Source organism: Mastigoproctus giganteus, chromosome 2 (genome assembly GCF_048544385.1).
Source record: "Mastigoproctus giganteus isolate SK-2022 chromosome 2, ASM4854438v1, whole genome shotgun sequence".
Classification (NCBI taxonomy): Eukaryota; Metazoa; Arthropoda; class Arachnida; order Uropygi; family Thelyphonidae; genus Mastigoproctus; species Mastigoproctus giganteus.
Genome location: NC_143576.1, coordinates 3,281,016 through 3,307,323, shown reverse-complemented (window position 1 = coordinate 3,307,323; position 26,308 = coordinate 3,281,016). Strand labels below are relative to the sequence as shown.

At 39.7% G+C, this 26,308-nt stretch overlaps 1 protein-coding gene across 1 annotated transcript in view; it reads left to right on the top strand.

The window, feature by feature from the left end:
* The window catches only part of LOC150089119 (rabphilin-3A-like), a 251,552-nt gene that overhangs the window by 160,823 nt on the left and 64,421 nt on the right, over nt 1-26,308 (top strand). Inside the window, exon 11 of the mRNA XM_090388013.1 lies at nt 21,343-21,452. Within this exon, the coding sequence (XP_090244139.1) occupies nt 21,343-21,452 (110 nt within the window). The remainder of the gene's footprint in view (nt 1-21,342; nt 21,453-26,308) is intronic.

Here is a 26,308-nt window from a genome sequence, read left to right as displayed (position 1 = left end):
CCCCTAATGCTAATGCTAATATCTTGAAAATTTATCATCATGGCCACAATAGTTGCAATTCATTAGGCTGGATATTAATTGTTGCCCCACCCACTATACTCATCAGGTCTATTCCTGTGTGATTTCCACCTATTCTCAACACCAAGCACCACTTACCTGGAAGGAAAGTTAGGTCAGATGATGAGGTGATAGCGGCTGGAGGATACTCCTTATTTAAGACCTTCCAGAGAGCAACTATAAAGCAAAGATCATGAATCTTAAGCATCAATGGAAAAGCATATTGAATTATGCTTAATACTAATGATATTAAGAATAGGAGACTGGCAGAATTACTTAACAAGTACAGGTCACTGTACTTGTTAAGTAATTCATTGAACAAAAGCCGAGAATTAGGGTTGAAATTGAAAGTGTCTGCAATTCTGCCCAGACACGATAGGAGGGAGTATATGATGAGAGCCTTGTCGATCAATTCGGCCCTGGAAAGATTGTGCAAGGCTCAAGGGGTAGAATTTTTTTCAGCCTGGACTGTACTTGTTAACAGGAGAGATTGCTTGTACAGGGATGGGATACACTTAAATAGAAAGGGTGCAAGAATATTTGCTGATGCTATCGAGGCAGTGTTAGGTGGGTCGGAAAACTGCTAGCTTGGGGGGAGACAAAGACCAATAGATTGACAGTAGCCACTGGCAGAGGTGAAAGAGATTCTTGCACTGCTTCTATTAGAATGAGCAGAAGCCTGAAAAACAAGATGCATGATATTTCAGAGACTGCTGGGAGCCATTGCGGTACAAGTAAACACATGGGTTGTGTTAGGGTAGCTAAGAATATGTTGTTTGGTTTTTAGGAGCATTAGCAACTAAGGCCATATTGCTCCGGGATATGCGGTGGTCATTCCCTGACCTTTCCGCATCCTCCGTATTTGGTGGTGACGGGCTCGAACCCCGGTCTAATCAAGAAGCGTGTGCTACGCACTGCTGCTCCTTCCCACCTGGCTACGGAGGCGCCAGCTAAGAATAGAAACAGGTGCAGGTATACTTGCGTGTACACCAATGCTAGGAGTTTAGTAAATAAATTTGATGAATTTGAGGTATTGCTCAAAACATCAAAGGCAGATATTGTTGGGATATCAGAGACGTGGTGTCACACAGATATAAGGGATGCAGAACTGGAATTTGGGGAGTACAACGTCTACAGACAGGATAGGAAGGGGGGAGGGGTTATGCTATTAGTTAAGAAACACATAAAAACCAAGGAAGTGAAGCCAGTCGACATCGCTGGACAGTGCAGTGTTGAGTCAGTTTGGTGTGACATAAGCATTGGGAGATCAAAATTGAGAGTAGGAGTGTGCTATAGGCCTAATGACTCTGATGAGTATAATAAGAAACTGTACAGGGAAATAGAGTGGGCCAGTAAATCAGAGAGTCTTATAATGGGAGATTTTAATTTCCCAGATATTGACTGGAATTTGGGGGCTGGTCACTCACACACTAGCAGGGCTTTTGTGGATTTATTGGATGATTGTTTTCTACATCAGCATGTTCGGGAGGCAACTAGAGGGAGTAACACTCTTGATTTGATTATCAGCAGTGATTCTTCATGCATTAAGAATCAGCAGATAAATGAACCACTAGGTGGCAGTGATCACAGTGTGCTGAAGTGGGATTTACTCAAAGAGGTAACTACCATTAGGGGTAAAGGGAAGGGTTATTGCTTCCGTAAAGGCGACTACGATGGACTGAGACAGTATTTAAATTCTATACAGTGGGACCAACTGATGATGTTACCAACAGCAAATTCAAAATGGGAAGCATTCAAAGAACTTATCTTGGAAGCTACTAGGCTTTACATACCAACTAAGAAATATTGTTCAAGGTTTAGGCCAAAATGGATGTCAGATGAACTAATGAGGCATATGGCAGAGAAGAAAAATGCATGGGATACTTACAAATTAACACATGACACAGAAGCCTATGATAGATACAAGTTGATATGCAACCAAGTTACAAAGGAGGTTAGGCAGGCGAAGGCAGATTACGAGAAATCCTTGGCAAGGGATGCAAAGAAAAACAGCAAAGAGTTCTTTACTTATGTAAACTCTAGAAGGAAGGGGATGAATCAGATTGGTCCACTTGATAATGATGGGTCAACTGTTGATGATCCTGCTCAGGTAGCTAACAAACTAAATGAATATTTTGCATCGACATTCACACATGAGGAGTTATTCAGTGAGGGGAATGCCAGAGGTGAATTCAACTCTAGCAGTAAGCTACAGAATCTTGAAATAACTGGGAGTAAAGTGGAGGAGAAACTGTTGAAGATAAACACAAGAAAGGCACCCGGGGTGGATGGGATCTATCCAGCTATATTAAAGGAGGCAGCAAAGGAAGTAAGCAAACCCTTAGCCATAATTATGAGAGCTTCCTTGGACTCAGGGGAGGTACCCATAGACTGGAGATGTGCAAATGTGACACCAATTCACAAAGGAGGATCAAAGGCTGACACAAATAATTATAGACCTGTGAGTTTAACTTCTGTTCCAGGAAAATTAATGGAGGCACTGGTTAAAGAAGCACTGCAGGATCATCTAGACAAGACTTCAGTTATAGCTCGGACACAGCATGGTTTTGTTAAGGGGAAGTCTTGCCTGACCAATTTGATTGGATACTATGATGTAGTCACAAAAGAACTGGATGCAGGGAATAGCTTTGATGTTAAATACTTGGATCTTAGAAAGGCTTTTGATACTGTTGCACATGGAAGACTGCTACACAAATTGGAGCAGTGTGACATTGGAGGCAACTTGCTGCTATGGATAAAGTGGTGGTTGAGGGGGAGAAGACAGAGTGGTAATCAATGGACACTGCTCATCGTGGACTAATGTTATTAATGGAGTCCCTCAGGGCTCAGTGTTGGGTCCATTATTGTTTTCTGTATTTATAAATGATATTGATGATGGTATATCAAGCTTAATGTCCAAGTTTGCAGACAATACAAAGGTTGGCAGGGTTGTCAAGGACACTACTGACACTATGCTGCTGCTGCAACAGGATCTGGAAAGGTTGAGCAGATGGGCTGAGAGGTGGCAAATGAAGTTTAACATTGACAAATGTAAAGTACTACACATCGGAAACAGCAACCCCAGAGCAACGTATCAACTCTGTGGTACTACACTGACAGTGGTAGAGAATGAAAGGGACTTGGAGGTGGTTGCGCAGGCAGATATGAAGTTCTCTGAGCAGTGCAGACGGGCTGCAAGAGTAGCTCATGGAGTATTGTCAATGATATACAGGAATTTTTCCAGTAGGGATAAGGAGGTGATTATTCCCTTGTATAAGGCAATGGTCAGGCCACACCTAGAGTACTGTATACAGGTCTGGAGGCCTCATTTCAAGAAGGATATAGAGCTGCTGGAACGAGTACAGAGAAGGGCAACAAGATTAGTGAATGGAACAAAGGGGTGCTCTTATGAAGAAAGGCTTAAGTTTTGCAAATTACAGTGTCTGGAGACTAGGCACCAGCGAGGTGATCTGATAGAGGTGTATAAAGCCTTGAATTGTTTGAGCATGCTCAATGCTGATGGGATTCTTCCTCTAGCTCAGAATAATCACCTGAGAGGGCATAAATTCAAATTGAGGAAAGATAGATGTAGGATAGACGTGCGGAAATTTGCCTTTAGCCAGCGGGTGGTTGGTTGGTGGAACAGACTTCCATCCCTTGTAGTGGAAGTTGATAGCCTAAATAAGTTTAAGGCTCAGCTGGACAGGTATTTTGAACGAACAGAGGGGTGAAGTGGAAGTGGGTTTTTTTTTTTTTTTTTTGGCTGATGCTGCATAAGCTTGCTTGCTTGCATCAAATGCCTCTACTAATGCTAATGCTAATTACAAGGAGTCTACATTGGAAAATAGCATAAATCAACTATCTTTTGCACCCAGTTCCTTTGTGAATACTTCATAATAGCTAACGACATTCATATTCAATGAATCTGGCTAAATGAATATTCTCTACTGTGCCAGAGGTTCCCACTCAATATATAAGCTCAGACATACTAGTATAAATCTTGTGTGTCTGCCTGTGTAGCAGCAGCAATACTAGCATTAGATGTTAGTATTGGTCATGGATCAAAACATGGATCAAATCTTTCTGCACATGAGGGAGGTTTCTCCTGAAATAAGCGGCAATGAACGTTATTTGACTATTGTCAAATTACTTTCACCGCATCTTATTTAGCATTAGCATTAGCATTAGTAGAGGCATATGATGCAAGAAAGCAAGCTTATTCAGCATCAGCCAAAAAAAAAAAAAAAAAAACCCTCTCCCATTTCATCCCTCCATTCGTTTGAAATACCTGTCCAGTTGAGCTTTAAATTTGTTTAGGCTATCAACTTCAACAACAAGTGATGGAAGTCGGTTCCACCAACCAACCACCCGCTGGCCAAAGGCAAATTTCCGCACATCTATCCGACATCCGTCCTTCCTCAATTTGAATTTATGCCCTCTGAGGTGATTATTCTGAGAAAGATGAAGAATCCCATTGGCATTGAGCATGCTCAAACCATTCAAAGCCTTATACACCTCTATCAGATCACCTCGCCAGTGCCTAGTCTCCAGACTCTGTAATTTGCAAAACTTAAGCCTTTCTTCGTAAGAGCAACCCTTTGTTCCATTTACTAATCTTGTTGCCCTTCTCTGTACCCGTTCCAGCAGCTCTACATCCTTCTTGAAATGAGGCCTCCAGAACTGTATACAGTACTCAAGATGTGGCCTAACCATTGCCTTATACAAGGGAATAATCATCTCCTTATCCCTGCTAGAAAAATTCCTGTATATCATTGACAAGACACCATGAGCTACTCTTGCCGCTCGTCTGCACTGCTCAGAGAACTTCATATCTGCCTGCACAATTACCCCCAGGTCCTTTTCATTCTCCACCACTGTCAGTGTAGTACCGCAGAGTTGATACATTGCTCTGGGGTTACTGTTACCCATATGTAGTACTTTACATTTGTCAATGTTAAACTTCATTTGCCACCTCCCAGCCCATCTGTTTAACCTTTCCAGATCCTGTTGCAGCAGCATAGCGTCAGTAGTGTCCTGAACGACCCTGCCAACCTTTGTATCATCTGCAAACTTAGACATTAAACTTGATATCCCATCATCAATATCATTCATAAACACCGAAAACAACAATGGACCCAACACTGAACCTTGAGGAACTCCACTAATAACATTAGTCCACGTTGAGCAGTGTCCATTGATTACCACTCTCTGTCTTCTGCCACTCAACCATCCCCTTATCCATAGCAGCAATTTGCCTCCAATGCCACACTGCTCCAATTTGTGCAGCAGTCTACCATGTGCAACAGTATCAAAAGCCTTTCTAAGATCCAAATATATAATATCAAAGTTATTCCCTGCATCCAGTTCTTTTGTGACTACATCATAGTATCCAATCAAATTGGTCAGGCAAGACCTGCCCTTAACAAAACCATGCTGCGTCTGAGCTATAACTGAATTCTTGTCTAGATGATCCTGCAGTGCTTCTTTAACCAGTGCCTCCATTAATTTACCTGGAACAGAAGTTAAACTAACAGGTCTATAATTACTTGTGTCAGCCTTTGATCCTCCTTTGTGAATTGGGGTTAGATTTGCACATCTCCAGTCTATGGGTACCTCCCCTGAGTCCAAAGAAGCTCTCATAATTATGGCTAGGGGTTTGCATACTTCCTTTGCTGCCTCCTTTAATATAACTGGATAGATCCCATCCACCCCAGGTGCCTTTTTTATGTGTATCCTCAACAATCTCTCCTCCACTTTCCTCTCAGTTATTACAAAATCATCCCGCTCACTGCCAATGTTTACTTTACCTACATCATTCTCCTTCCTGAATAACTCCTCATGCGTGAATGTAGATGCAAAATACTCGTTTAGATTGTTAGCCACCTGAGCAGGATCCTCAACTGTTGAACCATCAATATCCAGTGGACCAATCTGATTCATCCCTTTCCTTCTCGAGTTCAAGTATGTAAAGAACTCCTTTCTGTTTTTCTTTGCATCCTTTGCCAAGGATTTTTCGTAGTCTGCCTTTGCCTGCCTAATCTCCTTTGTGACTTGGTTACAGACCAACTTATATCTATCATAGGCTTCCATGTCACCCATTAATTTGTATGTATCCCATGCATTTTTCTTCTCTGTCACATGTCTCATTAGTCCATCTGACAACCATTTAGGCCTAAACCTTGAACAATATTTCTTAGTTGGTATGTAAAGCCTGGTAGCCACCAAGATTAGTTCCTTGAATGCTTCCCATTTTGAGTTTGCTGTTGGTAACATCATCAGTTGGTCCCACTGTATAGAATTTAAATACTGTCTCAGACCATCATAGTCGCCTTTACGAACACAAAAACCCTTCCCTTTACCTCTGATGGTAGTTACCTCCTTGAGTAAATCCCACTTCAACACACTGTGATCACTGCCACCTAGTGGTTCATTTATCTGCAGGTTCTAATTAATAGCATAACCCCTCCTGTCCTGTCTATCCTTTCTATATACATTGTATTCCCCAAATTCCAGTTCCGCATTACTTATATCTGTGTGACACCACGTCTCTGATATCCCAACAATATCTGCCTTTGATGTTTTGAGCAATACCTCAAATTCATCAAATTTATTTACCAAACTCCTAGCATTCGTGTACACGCAGGTATACATGCACCTGTTTCTATTCTTAGCTACCCTAACACAACCCATGTGTTTACTTGTAACGCAATGACTACCAGCAGTCTCTGAAATATCCTGCATCTTGTTTTTCAGACTTCTGCTCATTTGAATAGATGAGCAGAAGTCTGAAAAACAAGATGCAGGATATTTCAGAGACTGCTGGTAGTCATTGCGTTACAAGTAAACACATGGGTTGTGTTAGGGTAGCTAAGAATAGAAACAGGTGCATGTATACCTGCGTGTACACGAATGCTAGGAGTTTGGTAAATAAATTTGATGAATTTGAGGTATTGCTCAAAACATCAAAGGCAGATATTGTTGGGATATCAGAGACGTGGTGTCACACAGATATAAGTAATGTCACACAGATATTTTGGAAGCTTTCAATGAGTCAAAACAGCATGTACAGAAAAAAGGCTAATGATATCCTAAATAAAATATAAAATAAAAAAAAGTGTGGACTGCTTTGTACAAAGTGACTATTAAATAATGAAATTGTTGTAGTAAAATAATATAATAAAATATTTCCATTTTAAAAATGAAATATTACAAGTTACCTTACAAGTTATCCTCTTCAAGATACAATTAGCATTAGCATTAATAGAGACACACATGATGCAAGAAACCAAGCTTATACAGCATCAGCCAAAAAAAAAAAACCCTTCCCATTTCACTAATCCATTTGTTCCAAATATTTGTCTAGTTTTGCCTTGAAATTATTAAGCTATCAACTTCCACAACAACAGATCGAAGTTTGTTCCAGCAATCAACCACCCACTGGCTAAAGACAAATTTCCAAACATCTATTCTACAACTGTTTTTCCTCAATTTCAGTTTATGCCCCCTCAGGTTTGTAATCTGAGACTGAGCAGTAGGAAGAATCCCATCAGCATTGAGCCTGCTCAAACCATTCAAGGCTTATACACCTCAGTCAGATCACCTCACAGGCACCTAGTCTCCAGATGCTGCAATTTGCAGAACTTAAGCCTTTCTTCATAAGAGCATCCCCCTTTGTTCGCCTCACCGGTCTTGTTGCCCTTCTCTGCACTCGGTGAAGAGGAAGTTCTAGCAACTCTACATCCTTCCTAAGATGAGGCCTTCACACCTGTACACAGTGCTCAAGGTGTGGCCTGACCATTGCTTATACAAGAGGATAATCACCTCTTTATCCTTTTTCACAAAATTCCTGTATATCACTGACAAGACTCATTGACCTACTCTGGCAGCCTGTGTACACTGCTCGGGAAACTTCATATCACACTGCACAATTACCGACAGATCTCTTTCATTCTCCACTTCCCAGAGTGTAACATCACCTAGTTGGTACATTTGATATTGATGATGGTATATCAGGTTTAATGTCCAAGTTTGCAGATGATATGAAGGTTGCCAGGGTTGTTACTGACACTAATGACAGTACGCTGCTGCTGCTGCAACAAGATCTAGAAAAGTTGAGCAGACGGGCTGAGAGGTGGCAACTGAAGTTTAACATTGACAAATGTAAAGTACTGCATATAGGAAGCAGTGACCCCAGAATAACATATCAACTGTGTGGTACTACACTGACAGTGGTAGAGTCAAAACTACTTAGAGGTAATTCCGCAGGCAGATATGAAATTTTCTGAGCAGTGCAGACGGTCTGAAAGAGTAGCTCATGGTGTCTTGTCAATAATATATACAGGAATTTTTCCAGGAGGTGATTATCCCCTTGTATGAGACTCAGGGGAGGTTCCCACGGACTGGAGATGTGCAAATGTATCCCCAGTTCGCAAAGGGGGATCGAAGGGTGACACGAGTAATTACAGACCAGTTAGTTTAACTTCTGTTCCGGGTAAAATAATGGAGTCACTGGTTAAAGATGCATTGCAGGATCGTCTAGACAAGACTGCAGCAATAATTCAGACAGAGCATGGGTTTGTTAAGGGAAAGTCTTGTCTGACAAATTTGATAGGATATTATGATGTGGTTACAAAGGAACTGGATGCAAAAAATAATTTTGATATCATATATTTGGATTTCAGGAAAGATTTTGACACTGTTGCGCATGGAAGACTATTGTACAAATTGGAGCAGAATGGTATTAAGGGTAAGTTGCTAGAATGGATAAAAGGATGGTTAGGTGGGAGAAGACAGAGGGTGGTAATCAATGGGTGCTGCTCTTCTTGGACTAATGTTATTAGTGGAGTCTCACAGGGTTCGGTGTTTGGTCCACTGTTATTTTGTATATTTATCAATGATATTGATGAAGGTATATCAGGCTTAGTGTCGAAGTTTGCAGATGATGCAAAGGTTGGCAGGGTTGTTAATGACAGTAAAGGCAGTGTGCTACTGCAACAGGATCTAGATGATTTGGACAGATGGGCCAAGAAGTGGCAACTGAAGTTTACTCTTGACAAATGCAAAGTACTGTATATGGGTAGAAGTAACTCCAGAGAAACGTACCAACTGTGTGGTGCTACACTTAAGGTGGTAGAAAATGAAAAAGACCTGGGAGTAATTGTGCAGTCAGATATGAAGTTTTCTGAGCAATGCAGAGAGGCTGTCAGGGTAGGTCATGGGGTTTTGTCAATGATATATAGGAATTTTGCTAGCAGGGAGAAGGAGGTGATTGTCCCTCTGTATAAGGCAATGGTCAGGCCACGCCTTGAGTACTGCGTACAGGTCTGGAGGCCTCATTTTAGAAAGGATATAGATTTACTTGAGCATGTACAGAGAAGGGCAACAAGATTTGTGAGGGGAATGAAGGGATCCTCTTACCAAGAGAGGCTTAAGTTCTGCAAGTTGCAATGGCTGGAGACTAGGCACCTGCGCGGTGATCTGATTGAGGTGTATAAAGCCTTGAATAGGTTGAGCACGCTTAATTCTGATTCGATCCTTCCACTTGTTCAGATTACGAACCTAAGGGGGCACAAATTCAAATTAAGAAAAGACAGATGTAGAATAGATGTGCGGAAATTTGCCTTTAGCCAGTGGGTGGTTAATTGCTGGAACAAACTTCCATCTGTCGTTGTGGAAGTTGACAGGTTAAATAAATTTAAGGAGGAACTGGACATGCATTTGGAGGGAATGGTGTGATTTTTTTTTTTTTTTTTTTTTTTGGCTGATGCTTATGCAGCATCAGCCAAAAAACAAAAGCTCATACACTTGCTTTCTTGCATCAAATGCCACTACTACTACTGCTACTGCTACTAATGGTCAGGCCACACCCTTGAATACTGTATACAGGTCTGGAGGCCTCATTTTAAGAAGGACATAGAACTGTTGGAATGAGTGCAGAGAAGGGCAACAATATTAGTGAATGGAACAAAGGGTTGCTCTTACAAAAAAAAAAGGGTTAAGTTTTGCATGAAGTCTTGAATGGTTTGAGCATGCTTAATGCTGATGGGATTCTTCCTCTTGCTCAGAATAATCGCCTGAAAGGGCATAAATTCAAATTGAGGAAGGACAGTTGTAGGATGGATGTGCAGAAGTTTGCCTTTAGCCAGCTAGTGGTTGATTGCTGGAACAATTTTCCATCTGTCATTGTAAAAGTTGATAGCTTAAATAGATTCAAGGCAGAACTAGACAAAAATTTGGAGCCTGTGGATGGGTGAAATAAGGGGGTTGTTTTTTTGACTGATGATATATAAGCTTGCTTTCTTGCATCATGTGCCTTTGCTAATGCTCAATGCTAATTTCTCTGGGGTTACTGCTACCCATATGCAGTACTTTGCATTTGAGAATGTTAAACTTCATTTGCCACTTCTCACCCCATTTACCAAACTTTTTCAGATCCTGTTGCAACAGCATACTGTCATTACTGTTATTAACAACCCACCAACCTTTGTATCATCTGCAAACTTTGACATAAAGCTTGATATACCCCCATCAATATCATTCATAAATATACAAAACAACAATGGGCCCAACACCAAATCCTGAGGGATGCCACTAATAACATTACTCCACTTAGAGCAGTATCCATTGATTACCACTCTCTGTCTTCTCCCACTCAACCATCCTTTTATCCATTGTAGTAACTTGCCCTTAATGCCATACTGCTCCAATTTGTACAATTCAAAAGTTTTCCTGAAATCGAAGTATATGATATCAAAATTATTTTTTGTATCCAGTTCCTTTGTGACCACAGCATAGTATCCAATAAAATTGTTCAGACAAAACTTCCCCTTCGCAAACCCATGCTGTGTCTGAATTATTACTGCTGTCTTGTATAGATGATCCTCCAATACGTGCAGTTTTGTTAAAGACACTGCATGTATTTAACCAGTGACTCCATTATTTTTCCTGGAACAGAAGTCAAACTAATAGGTCTGTAATTACTCATGTCACCCTTTGATTCTTTGATTCCCCCTTTGTGAATTGGAGATACATTTGCACATCTCCAGTCCATGGGGACTTCCTATGAGTCCAAGGATGCTCTCATAGTTATGGCTGAGGGTTTGCTTACTTCCTTTGCCACATCCTTTGATATAACTCGATAGATCCCATCTATCCCAGGTGCCTTTCTTATGTTTAACTTCAACAATTTCTCCTCCACTTTGCTCTCAGTTATTACAAAATCATTTAACTCCCGGTTAGCGTTTGATAAACATCTGGCCCTCTCCTCCTTGAATAACTCCTCATGTGTGAATGTGGATGCAAAATACTCATTTAGTTCGGCAGCTATCTGAGAATGATCATGTACAGTTAAGCCATTGATATCAAATGGACCAATCTAATTCATCCCCTTTCCTTTAGAGTTTATATAAGTAAAGAAGTCTTTGCTGTTTTCTTTGCATCCTTTGCCAAAGATTTTTCATAATCTGCCTTTGCTTGCCTAACCTTCTTTGTGACTTGATTACAGACTAGCTTGTATGCAACATAGGCTTCTATGTCGCCTGACAATTTATGTGCATCCCATGCATTTTTCTTCTCTGCCGCGAGTCTCATTACTTCATCCGACCTCCATTTGGACATAAACCTCGATCAGTATTTCTTAGTTGGAACAAAAAAGCCTTAAATGCTCCCAATTTAGAATTTTCTGTTGGTAACATCATCAGTTGGTCCCACTGTATAGAACCTAAAAAATCTCTGAAACCACTCTAGTCACCTTTACAAAAGCACATACCCTTCACTGTACCCCATCAGGGGTACAGTGAAGGGTATGTGCTTATGTGCTTTTGAACATCTTTAAGTAAATCCCACATCAGTACACTAATTACTGAGGCGCCTCCGTAGCCAGGTGGGAAGGAGCAGCAGTGCGTAGCACACGCTTCTTGATTAGACTGGGGTTCGAACCCGTCACCACCAAATACGAAGGATGCGGAAAGGTCACGAAATGACCACCGCATATCCCGGAGCAATATGGCCTTAGTTGCTAATGCTCCTAAAAATCAAATAACAAACAAACAAACAAACTAATTACTGCCCTAGTGGTTCCTTTATATGTAAATTCCTAATGCATGAATAATCACTACTAATAATCAGATCAAGAGTGTTACTCTCTCTTGTTACTTCTCTAACATCCTGCTGTAGAAAACAATCATCCAATAACTCCAATAAAGCCTTGCTAAACTCCAGGGGCCTATATCTGGTGAGTATGGGCTTTGCACACCCAGGGTCCTGACCTGGATATCATCCTTATTCTCTTTCTTGGTGATTCCTTTGTATTTCTCGCTCTCTCTCTCTCTCTCTCTCTCTCTCTCTCTCTCTCTCTCTCTCTCTCTCTGGGTAACTTGGAAATTTTTTTTTTTTTGGTTGGTGCAGCATATGCCTTAGGCTTCCTTGCACTATATGGCTAATAATAATAATAATAAAATTTTTATTATTAAAAAATATCTTGAAAAATTATTATTATTAAAAAAAACCTGTGGTTAAGACACTGGACTACCAGCTAATGGATCCTGGTTCGAATCCCACATTGGTTGAAGCGAACGCGACTCTATTACACTGGGAGACCAATATAATAATAATAATATTAAATGATAAAAAAAACCACTAAAGTTACCCCAATTGGACTTACCTTCCCCAAGGTCGGAGTGACAGCTGAGGCAGATAGTGGCACATTCTGGTGTCACTAGCGAGAACTAAATAAATAAGTTAAATAAATAAACCACTGGACATAAGCCGAAGCTAAACAAGTCCACCTCCATAGATGGATGATGTCACAGATAAATACTATTCATACTGCATGGAGTGTGGCGCAGAATAAAGTCACTCGCGTTCGGGCCTTAAGCAGAGGGGTCGGTTCGTAAAGTTGGAGACTGTCTCCCAATCAAGACAGTGGAGCAAGTGGCACTGTCCCCCTTAAGGCTACCACAAGAGAAGGGCAAGACCATCCAGCTCCACCAGCTGGAAGTGTTTCCTGCCCAACTGTGCTAGTGACTACCCAGGAAGGAAGAAAATGCCAACGCATGAAGTGGAGCATTGAATTGAATACATACATCATGCGAGCACACTATGAAATAACCAGGCTAGAGACCGATATGACAATGTACAGATCGCAACTACATACCAAGTGGTTGCAACGATACCCGGATATTCAGGTCACTGAACAGCGATTAGCAGACCAAAGAAGGACCATTGTCATGAAGAACCTAATAGCTCTTGACATCTTGGAAAAAATCAAGCAGGATGTCAGCGATCTGCTACAAAGCACAAAGAATATGGTCAATATGGAACTAGAGGAGGAATAGCATACCATAGAACTGGAGGATGAACAGCAAGAAGAAATACAACCCAGAAATATAGCTGAAGTGGAAAGAGACGAAGTCATGCTATCCAGAATAGAAGACGAGTGGAAGAAGGCCCTAACAGAATTCAAAGGAAAGGACCCCACAAGAACTCACGTAATACCTAAGCAGAGGCCAAACGAGAGTAACAGACCACCTCAGTCGGCAAATAATGCCACATTACCTTGACAACAATGGTGCAATGCTGGAGGCTATTCCAAAATTGATTGGAAAGACGAAGAGCATCCTCAAGAGAGACAGCTCCCACAGCAAACATGAAACCAGAAATCCGAGAATAGGAGAATACTTAGAAGCACTGAAGCAGAACCTCCTCGCACTCAGCAAGAGACTACACTGATACAAAGAGAGCTCCCAGAGGAAAATAAACAACCAAATCTTCGATGAGAACCAACGAGCCTTCTACAGGAAACTGGGTGAAGATGAGAAAGGAGGAAACGGACCACCCAAGAAGAAGACAATCGAAGAGATCTGGGGAAATATCTGGAGTAGTGAAGTAAGACATAACAGCAAAGCACCCTGGATAGAAGTAGAACAGAAGAAAATGAAGGACATACAAGTTAGTTGGTTATCTTGGTTTTTAGGAGCATTAGCAACTAAGGCCATATTGCTCCGGAAATATGTGGTGGTCATTCCCTGACCTTTCCACATCCTCCGTATTTGGTGGTGACAGGCTCGAACCCCGGTCTAATCAAGAAGCATGTGCTACGCACTGCTGCTCCTTCCCACCTGGCTACGGAGGCGCCTAGACATACAAGATATGAGATAGTGGGAGATTCGAGAAGAAGAAGTAAAACAGTCAATGAGGAACACCCACAACTGGAGAACCCTGGGAATTGATAACATCCACAACTACTGGTACAAGAAGCTCACCTGCACACACAAGCACCTAGCAGAGCAGTTGACTCGAATGATAAGGCACCTAGAGACAATCCTGAAATTTCTCACTGAAGGAGTCACATATCTGAAGCCTAAAGATGAAGACACAAGAAACCCGGTGAAATACAGGCCAATCACATGCCTCCTAACGATGTACAAGATCCTGACCAGCTGCATAACTAAGAAGATATCAGACCTCTTAGAGAGTCAGAACATAATGGCCGAACAGCAGAACTGATGCAAGCGGAGGAGCAAAGGATGCAAGGAGCAATTAACCATAGATGCTGCAGTTATGGAGCAAGCCTTCAAGAAGCACCGCAACTTATACACGGCCTACATCGATTACCACAAGGCATTCAACTCCGTACCTCATAGCTGGCTAATAGAGACCCTGAAGATCTACAAGGTCAATCCGATAGTTTGACTAGTCAATCCTAGTCAAACTTCCTTGGAGCAACAATGGCGAAATGGAGTACCACAATTAAGGTCGGGAACATCACAACCAGGCCAATCCCCATTAGAAGGGGAATCTTTCGGAGAGATGCTCTGAGACCACTATGCTTCTGTCTAGCACTCAACCCGCTATCCACCATGCTTAACAGCAGCAAGTATGGATATAACCTCAAAGAAGGAAGAAAAAACCTGTACACCCTCACCCACCTGATGTACATGGACGACGTCAAGCTCTAAGCGGCAACCGAGAAGAAAATCACTGAAGAATTCAGCAAGGACATCAGGATGGAATTTGGTCTAGAAAAACGCAAGACCCACACACACTGCACCAGGGAAAATTAGTTAGCCGAAACTACCAGCTGCTGAATGGTAAAGAGACCAAAGCTATGACAGACCTACAAATACCTAGGGATGATGCAGGCTGAGCAGTTGGAACACAAGGAAATCAAGAAGTGCCTGACTAAAAAATATCATCAGAGATCAGAAGCCTGCTGAAAGCAAAATTGAACAGAGGGAACACAGTTAAAGCCATAAACACCTATGCAGCCCCAGTAATAACATACACATTCAGGGTCATAGATTGGACTAATACCGAGCTAGAAGATATCATGCGAAAGACAAGGACAATGATGACAAGAGTCACCAACATCACTCGAAGTCAGCAGTGGAGAGAATAACAATACCTCGGAAAGAGGGAGGAGGGGGCCTGATAGACCTGACAGAACAACAGAAAACAGCGATAGTGAACCTGAAGGATTACTTCGAGAACAACACAGCACCACTCCACCAGGCCATATGGAAGATAGATAAGTGGTATACCCACTCAACCTAAGTGAGGAAATGTCTCCCGCTCAAATGGTACAAGAAACGAAGATAGAAAGATGGGCAAAGAAGACACTCCATGGCAGACAGTACAATGACCTCCATCAAGTTCACATTGATAACATTGCTTCCAATGCATGGCTTACAAGTGGGACGCTCTTCCCCAAAACTGAAGGATTCATGCTGGCCATCCAAGACCAGGTAATCAACACCAGAAACTACAGAAAATACATTGCAAAGGAGCCCGGAATGTTAGATGACACATTTTGACGATGCCACCTGGCCTCACAAACGATCCAACCCATCACAGGGGGATGCAAGGTGATCACCCAGACTGAGTACGCTCATAGACATGACTACATAGCCAGGTTAATACATCAGAAGCTAGCGAGGAAATACCAGTTGACCAAAGAAAATGTACTGTACTATAAGTAAGAAACCCAGGTAGTACTAGAGACTCCAACCCACAAGCTGTACTGGGACCGTGCCATAATAATGGATAAGACCATCCTGCACAACAGACCGGACTAACCCTTGTGGACAAGATGGAAAAAGCTACCTATCTGATTGACGTAGCGGTGCCGAACACTAGCAATGTCCAGAAAACCCATGAGGAAAAAATTAGGAAGTACACGAACCTGAGACATCAGATCAAGGAGATGTGGCATATGCAAGAAGTATCAACCATCCTAGTCATCGTGTCAACCACCACTATGGTACCAAAGACTCTACATAGCAGCCTAGCAGCAATAGGTCTCCCAGAGAACACCTACAAGGAACTCCAGAAAGTCGCAAACCTGTACACTTGTAGGATAGTCAGAGATTTCCTCGACCGACAGTAACACCAGACATTACAACCACCCTGTGTACTTGGTAGCAGTACCCGTCACGGAGTGGAATCCCCCAATTAGGTATAAATAATATAAGAGCAACAATTATAATAATTATAATAGTGTGCGAGTGACCAATCCACAAGTTTCAATCTCTATCTGGGAAGTTAAAATCCCCCATTATAAGACACTCTGATTTTCTGGCCCACTCTATTTCTCTGTATAATTGTGCATTGTACTCATCAGAGTCATTAGTCCTATAACAAACTCCTACCCTCATTTTTGCTTCTCCAGTGCTTATGTCACACCAAAAACTGACTCAGCATTGCACTATCCATCTATATCAACTGGATGCACTTCCTTAGATTTTATGTTTCTTAACTAACAGCATAACCATTTGCCTTTTTACTATTATTGAGTAACCATTATTGTCATCATTAATACTGCCCAAGGCAATTATTAACAATAATTGCCTTTGTCTTGCCTTTAACATTTTCGCTGTTTTTTTTCTAAATGTCTTTAATGGACTGAAAATGGCTTCCCTGAAATATACTTTTCAATTTAGGGAAGGAAAAAAAAAAATCACAAGAGGCTGGTCAGGTGAGTAAGGTGCATGTTCACACATACACACAAGGATTTGTTTTTTTGGCCAGAAATTGGTGAACAGAGAGCAGATTGCATGTTGGAGCATTATCTTTATGGAGCATCCAACTATCCTTCCACAATTCATGTCTTTTCCTTAAAATTTTTTCATGCAGCTTGTTAGAATTTCAGTGTAGTATATTCAATTGACATTCTGATTTGTTGAGATGTGTTCAGCCATAACGATTCCTTTAATATCAAAGAAAACAAGAAGCATGGTTTTGATTTTCGATTTTTATATTTTTTTGACAATCACTTCATATTAATATCCTTACCTAGTCCACATTTTCATCAGTTTTCATGGATGCCAGACAGCCTGGTTGTTCATTGTCTTCCACATTCTCTCTTCCTTCTAAAAATGTTTTATGCCATTCAAACACATGAGCTCTTGACATAGTATCTTTCCCATAAACTCAATGCAGCTACTCCTAACTCTCAGTTGTTATTTTCTTGAGTTTTTTTAAAACTTTGAGGTTGATTTGTTATTTGATTCTTTTGTCTGTCATTTTTTTTGGGCAAACTGCAAAACACAAAGCCATGAAAACCTATCTCATTGAAAAACAGTGAGTGTGTTGGAACAGGACTTTTCAGGCAACTAGGGAAAGGTTCAAGGTCGACTACTGTGCCTTTTTATCACAAGTGACACTTGGTGTGTAGTGGCTGTGTAGTCTGTCCTGTTATTTTATAACCGAACCTCATAAAGTCACGCAACATGCTTAACAAAGCATAAAGATGTTTGCTGAAAAGCATATTTGAGCATATCTTTTTAGCTCAAAAGCATGTCCAAATTTTTTTATGAACAATATGCTGTGGGCATTATGAAATTCATGTTATTGATTTCAGTAATATATTTGTGCCTTGCACAAGTCGTCTTCAGAAAATATCATTAGTACTTCAACTGTACATAGGGAGCTGCATGCCCTTTGGTTCAGTGGTAATGCAGTCACACATAAGTTCAATATTATGATCACCAATGTGAAATGGCATTTGGAATGGTTTTGTTCCCAAATTTTATGAGCTCTAGAACAGTGGCTGAGGTTTCATTCTGCTGGATTTGTTTGGGTGTGGAAGTTGCTCATAGTGCACTTCAAAATTAAATAACCATGATATTTGATGGAAGCAGCCTAATGGGGTTATTTTGTCTGGTTCAGACTTGGTCTCATTTGGTGTCAATGTCTCAAATAGGTTAAATTCCTAGCCTATTTTGATGGTTTGAGCAATTGAGTACTGCCCATGGTATTGCAATATGATGGAAATGGACCCTGTCAGTATTAGCTCAAGCACAGTAACACTCTGTGTCTTGCAGGTAGGGTCACGAAGGACAGGTTTGTGAATATTGGTGTTGAAAAGTTGGATTGGCCAGCTCACAGCCCAGACCTCAATTCAGTTGAACATCTGCCAAGAAATTAGTGTCTGATTACGTTGCAGCCAAATTGGGCTTCGCCATACTGACTCTGGCAGCTGCTTTGCAGGATGGAGGCATATTCTAGTTAATATCTCCCTTAATTTGGTAGAAAGTTTGCCAAGTAGGATAAACTTGTCATTCAGTTCTGTATGTATCATTTGATCATATAGTATGCATGTATATGTGGTTATAAAGGTCCCAGACTGGTGCTGTTGCAGTTGTGTTCGATGAGTTTAAAAATAAAATGAAGTGGTATGTTGTAGTTAAAACTCCTTCAAACAGATGATGTACAGAGATTGTCCCGTACGGCGACTGGTTGGACGATGCTTTTTGCTCATATACAGACAGTTCCTAAAAAGGATGATAAATCCCTTCCCTTAATTATTGTCCCATTGCAATTACTGCTACTCTTTTTAAAGTAATGGAGAAATAAATTAACTGCCAACTCTTCCATCTGATCAACGTTCACCAGTATGGGTTCCATCTGTGTTTGATCCACTGGTGATATTCTGGCTTATGTTACCCATCTATGGACAAATGCAATGAAAATGTTTGGTGAAACTCAAGCAATTGCTCTTGACATTTCAAAGGCTTTTGATCATTTTTAGCATAAAGGTCTTCTAAAGAAGCTTCCATCTTATAGTCTGCCAACTGTTTTTTTGTAATTGAGTATCCAGTTTTCTCTCTGACCGCTCACTTCGGGTGATGGTAGATGGTTCTCTTTCTTCTAACTTCTCCACTAATGCTAGTGTTCCCCAAGGTTCAGTTCTTTCTCCCACTCTTTTCCTCTTGTATTCTAATGACCTTCTTCCATTGACGAAAAATCCTATTCATAGTTTTGCTGATGATATCACATTGCATTCCATCTTCCAGTTTGAGAAATCTTGCCCTGCATAGACAACTTCAACTTCTCGAATATCCACTACTAATTCCTTGAATGCTGATCTCCAGGTAATTCTCCAGTGGGGCAAGGATAACATAGTGGATTTTAATCTTTATAAAACTCAGTCTGTCTTATATCTCACAAAAAGGATTATTCTGCTCCTATGCTTATCTTCAATCACACTGATTTCTAGGCAAAATCATATATCTCTATTGGGGATTACCCCAACTTCTAATCTCTCTTGGCATAAGCACATTACAATTATTGCTTCCTCTGCATCTAAAAAACTGGGTTTTCTCTTTGGCTCTAGGCATTACTTTTCTTCCGAACAGCTGTTCACTCTGTACAAATCGCAAATTTGACCTACCATGGAATAATTTTCCCACATCTGGGGCAGTGCCACCAAAACCTCTCTCAGGCTTCTAGATTCCATTCAAAAGAGGGCAGTTAGGTTAATTTATGACTGATCTCTAACAGAGTCTCTCTAATCTCTGTCTTATAAACATTCTGTTTCTGCCTTTTCTATAGATACTTCTGTGGACACTTCTTCTGAATTGGCTTCTATAATTCCCACTCTCTCTTTCAAAGCAGTCTGAACACATGTTGAAATCAGTCAACATCCTTTTACTGGCCAACTTCAAACTCACAGAACCAACTTTTCTTCTTCCTCATTTATTCATTCAACTTCTGTTTTCTGGAACAACCTTCCTTCTTATGTATTTCCTTAAAATTATAATCTACAGAAGTTTGAGTCTAATATCAATAAATATCTTCTTTCATCTTCCCAACCTCCAATCCATGCACAGTAGGTTCTAATACCTCTTGGTTGGGGTTTCATAAAAAAAAAAAAAATAAAAAAAAAAAAAATAAAAAAAAAAAAGTAACAACCATACTAAATAAAGGAATTGAGTCACATTTCAATGCAAGTCTAAATTCAGTACATTTATTCACTGTTTCAACCCAAAATTCCAATCATAATAGTTAAAATCTATTACTCAAAATATGTAATAGTGGTACCTTGATTTTTTAATGAAATAATGGAATTTACTTCATGGTGATATATTCAATTAAAAGCAATATTGGTAATATTAGGTTGACTTGTGGATAATAGTGCAATTTTTAAAGTAAGTGTAAGCCCTTACTGTGACTCGAGGAAACAAATTACCCAATTGAGAAAAATCTACTGTAGTGCAGCATTTTTGTCAACCTGTTTCAATAACTGCACTGTAATAAAATTTATTCCTTTACTTAATTGCTGGAATGGACCCACACAACTTAGTACCAGGGTTTTGATATTCACATAACATTTATATTTTAAACCTGAAGTTTTTCTTCCAGCTGCTACTTGCTCTTCATTTAAATTTGATATATATTAAGTTATAGAATTCGATATATTTATATATATATATCGAATTCATATTTATATTTATATGAATATATAAATATATATTTATATATTTATATAAATATTTATATTTATATATATATATATATTCGATATATTTATTTGATATAAATATATCAAATAAATATATTTGATATATTTATTCAGCATTTCAATATAACATTGCTAATGGGGCTATCGGATGAGTGTCCAGTAAGACTTTCAACAGCCATAATAATAGCTTTGAGTTTTTAATGAATAATGGATTTTCCCTTTTGGTAATGTTATTTCAGTTTTAAAACCAATATTAGTAGTTTTAGGAATAACATTCACTGTTTCTAAAGTGATTAATGACGTTGTTTCTAAAGTGAACATAAGTCCAAGCATTCCACTTGAAAGTACATAGCTTCCCCAAGTGCGAAAAATACTTTGCAGTGAAGCATATTTTATTAAACTATAACTAAATTAAATTAGACTCTTATGAAATCCTTCAAATAAAAAAACTAAAATTTTTGTAATCTTGTTGAGTACTCTTTGTCTAAGCCAATTTTACATGTAAAACTAAGTGTGATGTTGTAATATTTTTTTTTCTCTTGCAGGCAGACAAATTAAGGACAAGAACTGTACACAAAACTCTTAATCCAGAATTCAATGAAACTGTAACATACTACGGTATAAATGAATATGATGTTGTCAAAAAAACACTAAGGTAAATTTAATCTATGAATTGCTACATATATTCTCATTTTGTTTATAAAGGCTATTTTGAAATTCTCTCTTATCTTATTTCACTTAAATGATGGAGAGTGCATTTTAATCAACATCTCTATAATTTTTGATCATGTCTAGTATAAAAGCCTTCTAAATAAACTCTAATATCTTATGGTTTTCCATCCAATTTTTGCATTTGGGTAAGCAGTTACATATCTGATCACTCGTTATTTGTGATAGTAGATCTGTCTTCTAATTTCTAAACTAATGCTGAAGCTCTCCCAAAATTTTTTCATTCACTTCCATCTTCCTTGCATTTTTAAAATTTTTTATTTCTTAAATGTGACAGTCCCAGCCAGATGGTAGGCAACACTACCATCTATATAAAACACCATACAAATAATTTATGTAACATATATAATATAATATAATACAATAATACCATACATACTGCCACTAGTTGGTTAAAATCCCTGGCATGTGGAGATGGACTTAGAATCTGCTATCTGCATACTGATAATACCCAAAAAGGAATAGAGAAGTGTTCATGTCTGATATGTATATTCCTGATAAGTCTGCTAGTTGCATTTAAGTCATTACATTGCAAGGGGATGCTTTGAGATCCATATTTAGTATTCAGGAGGAGGAGGAGGAGGAAAGAACAGTCCAGGTTGAACCATTGCATCACGAGTAGTGGTAGTAGTAGTGTTAATAGTGGCATGTGATGTAAAAAAGCAAGTGTAAGAGCTTATGCAGCATCAGCCAAAAAAAAAAAAAAAAAATTTTTTTTACACAACCATTTCCTCTAAATGTTTGTCCAGTTCCTCCTTAAATTTATTTAACCTATCAACTTCCACAGTGACAGATGGAAGTTTGTTCCAGCAATTAACCACCCGCTGGCTAAAGACAAATTTCCGCATATCTATTCTAATCTGTCTTTCCTCAATTTGAATTTATGCCCCCTTAGGTTCGTAATCTGAACAAATGGAAGAATCCCATCAGAATTCAGCATGCTCAACCCATTCAAGGCCTTATACACCTCAATCAGATCACCTCAGAAGTGCCTAGTCTCCAGCTGCTGCAATTTGCAGAACTTAAGCCTCTCTTGGTAAGAGGATCCCTTCATTCCCCTCACTGATCTTGTTGCCCTTCTCTGTACATGCTCAAGCAAATCTACATCCTTCCTCCAAACCTATATGCAGTACTCAAGGCATGGCCTGACCATTGCCTTATACAGAGGGACAATCACCGCCTTTTCCCTGCTAGCAAAATTCCTGTATATCATTGACAAAACCCCATGACCTGCCCTGGCAGCTTGTCTTCATTACTCAGAAAACTTCATATCTGACTGTACAATTACTCCCAGGTCTTTTTCATTTTCTACCACTTTAAGTGTAGTACCACACAGTTGGTACATTCCTCTGGGGTTACTTCTACCCATATGCAGTACTTTGCATTTGTCAATGTTAAACTTCAGTTGCCACTTCTCAGCCCATCTTCCCAAATTTTGTAGATCCTGTTGCAGTATCACACTGCCTTTACTGTCATTAACAACCCTACCAACCTTTGTATCATCTGAAAACTTCGACACCAAGCCTAATATACCTTCATCAATATCATTGATAAATATACAAAACAACAGTGGACCCAACACCGAACCCTGTGGGACTCCACTAATAACATTAGTCCATGAAGAGCAGCTCTCATTGATTATCGCCCTCTGTCTTCTCCCACTCAACCATCCTTTTATCCATTGTAGCAACTTACCCTTAATACCATTCTGCTCCAATTTGTACAGTAGCCTTCCATGTGCAACAGTGTCAAAAGCTTTCCTGAAATCCAAGTATATGATATCAAAATTATTTTTTTCATCCAGTTCCTTTGTAACCACATTGAAATATCCAATCAAATTTGCCAGACAAGACTTTCCCTTAACAAACCCATGCTGTGTCTGAATTATTGCTGCAGTCTTGTCTAGATGATCCTGCAATGCATCTTTAACCAGTGACTCCATTATTTTACCCGGAACAGAAGTTAAATTAACTGGTCTGTAATTACTTGTGTCATCCCTTCCCTAAAAAATTCTTCATTTTTGAATGTAGGTGCAAAATACCTATTCAATTTGTCCACAACTTGAGCAGAGTCATCAACATTAATCCATAGACACCAAGTGGCCCAATGTGATTCAACCCCTTCCTTCTGCTGTTCATATAATCATAGAATTCTTTGCTTTTTTTTTTGCATTCATTGCCAGAGATTTCTCATATTCTTCCTTAGCTTGCCTAACCTCCTTTGTAACTTCATTACAGACTACTTTATATCTACCTTAGGCTTCTGCATCACCCGATAATTTATATGCATCCAATGCACTTTCCTTCTCTGGCATATGTCTCTATTGCCCCAAGTGCCAAGTAAGTGATCCAAGCGAATTTCAAAGTACCTTTTCTAGAATTAGCAGTTTTCAGAGAAATTTCAAGTATTTATTTACAAAGTTATTTCATTTCTGCTCTTCTAATTAAAGAAGTAAGCTTCTCAAAAATAAAGTAAAGTACCTTTCTTCTTCTTGTATATAGAACTAATCTACATAACACACTAACCTCATATTGCTTTGCACTGGTGGCACTTCTGCCTCTACATGGTGGGGCCAGTAACCTTGGGAAAAAGTTATCCTCCAGGGCTAAAAGGAGGAACCATGGATTATGACAACTACCCAGTACTTGAGCCTAGATGCTTATATCATGACCTGAAAGAAACAGAACATGACGCATCACAATCTAATTATGTAAAAATTAGACTATGTAAAAATGAGAATCGACAGGAACACCCAACATTCCTTATATTGCATTCTCTTTCATCCAAACCTATTAATGCCCTTTCACCATTTGTAATTTGGAAATGTTTAGAAAGTGTAGCTGGTTTACTGAAAATGGTGAAAAGACTCTGCTCTGGAGATCTACTAGTTTAAACAGCTGAGTATCAGCATTCTCAGGTTGTACTGAAATTGTCAACTTCTGATGGAATACCTGTACAGGTCACTACTCATGCTACATTAAATAGTTTCCAAAGGAGTAATAGCAGAGTGGGATCTGATGAATGTCATAGTAGAAGATGAGTTAGTAGAAGAACTAAAAGATCAAAAAGTCGTTCAAGCAAAATGAATAATGATTAAAATAGATGGTGAACTTCTTCCCACTAGGAACATTATTCTAACATTTAGTACACCAACCTTACCATCATGTGTGAAAGCCGGATACCTTAATTGCTGAGACATCCCTACATTCCCAACCCAATCAGATGTTTCAAGTGTTAAAAGTTTGGACACTTGCAAACAGTATGTCAAGGGGACACCGTCTGCCTGAACTGCATCTCCAATGCTCGTACACAAACAGACTGCACTGCAGAAATGCTACAGTGCCCAAATTGTAAAGGCCAGCATCCAATGCATTCAAAATCATGCGAACTCTGGAGGGCAGGAAAAAAGATCCAAAAATACAAAATCGAACAAAAGGTCACCTACCAGGAAGCAAGTTATGCTCAACATGCCAAAAGTTACCTGTGCTGTAGCAAAATACCAGTCAACAGCTACACAAACAGTCACAATACCCCTATTCATCTCAATTGTCGATTTGGCTCAATCACTGCTATCATTCCCCACTGTCGTCACCCACAGAACAATGTAAAGTGACTCCCGCTAGCAGTACTTCGCTAACAGTGCCACCAACTACAAATGATACTCTGGCAGAAACTGCAAAATTGAAAGCATCAGCCCCAAACATTGCAGACCAACCATGCTCAGGAAATATGCTGGTATCCTGCAGGATGAGCCAATCCCAGATTTACACGCAGAAAACGACATGGACATTGGGCACTCTACCTTCCCAAAAAAAGAAAGGATGAAACTAGATTGATTCAAACAGGCTGAATACAAAAAAACAGACAGAATCATACACAATCTCTAAAACTAAATAATGCCGAACATTATACAGTGGAACTGTAGAGGTCTACAAAGCAATATTTTTGATATTTATGATCTAATGAAACAGCATAGTCCAATAAGCCTCTACCTGCAAGAAACCAGTCTAACCCCACAGATGACTTCAGTGATTAAAGACTATAGTATCTATCAATAAAACAGAAATATTACTAACTCAACAAGAGGAGGTGTAGCCATACTTGATGACAACAAGGTTCCTACAAAACAGATTCCTCTGAAGACCATATTAGAGGCTGTAGCGGTACATATTGTTTTGAGTTTTATGTTAACTGTAGTCTCTGTGTACCTTTCCCCAAACAAAGACTTCACTGTGAAAGAGCTGGAAGATCTTATAAAACAGCTTCCATCTCCTTTCATTCTGCTAGGAGATTTCAGTGGACTCAATCCTGTGCAGGGATCCCCACAGATAGACAAACCAGGAAAACTCATTGAAACATTTCTTCACAACCAGAATCTAACAATGCTGACACTTATATTCACTTTTCCACCAGAGCATATACTGCTATAGACTTATCAATATATTCCCCAAAACTGTTCCCAATCATTCAGTGTTTAGTTTTAAGTAACCCGCTGAACAGTGACCATTATCCGATTATTTGCAAATTGCAAACAAATAGAACCTCACACATATAGCCAACCACATAAAATGGAAATATTCGAGGGCAGATCACATTGGAACAAGTTCACCGATGCAATTTCCTTTGATGATCAAGTCATCAAAAGCCAGTCTATTGACGATGTTACTGACCACATTATTAAAACAGATAATAACAGCTGTAACCTGTGCTATACAAAAAACCACAGTCACGGACTGCCAATCTGGTGGAATGATGCATGCAGTGATGCATCATTGCACCAGA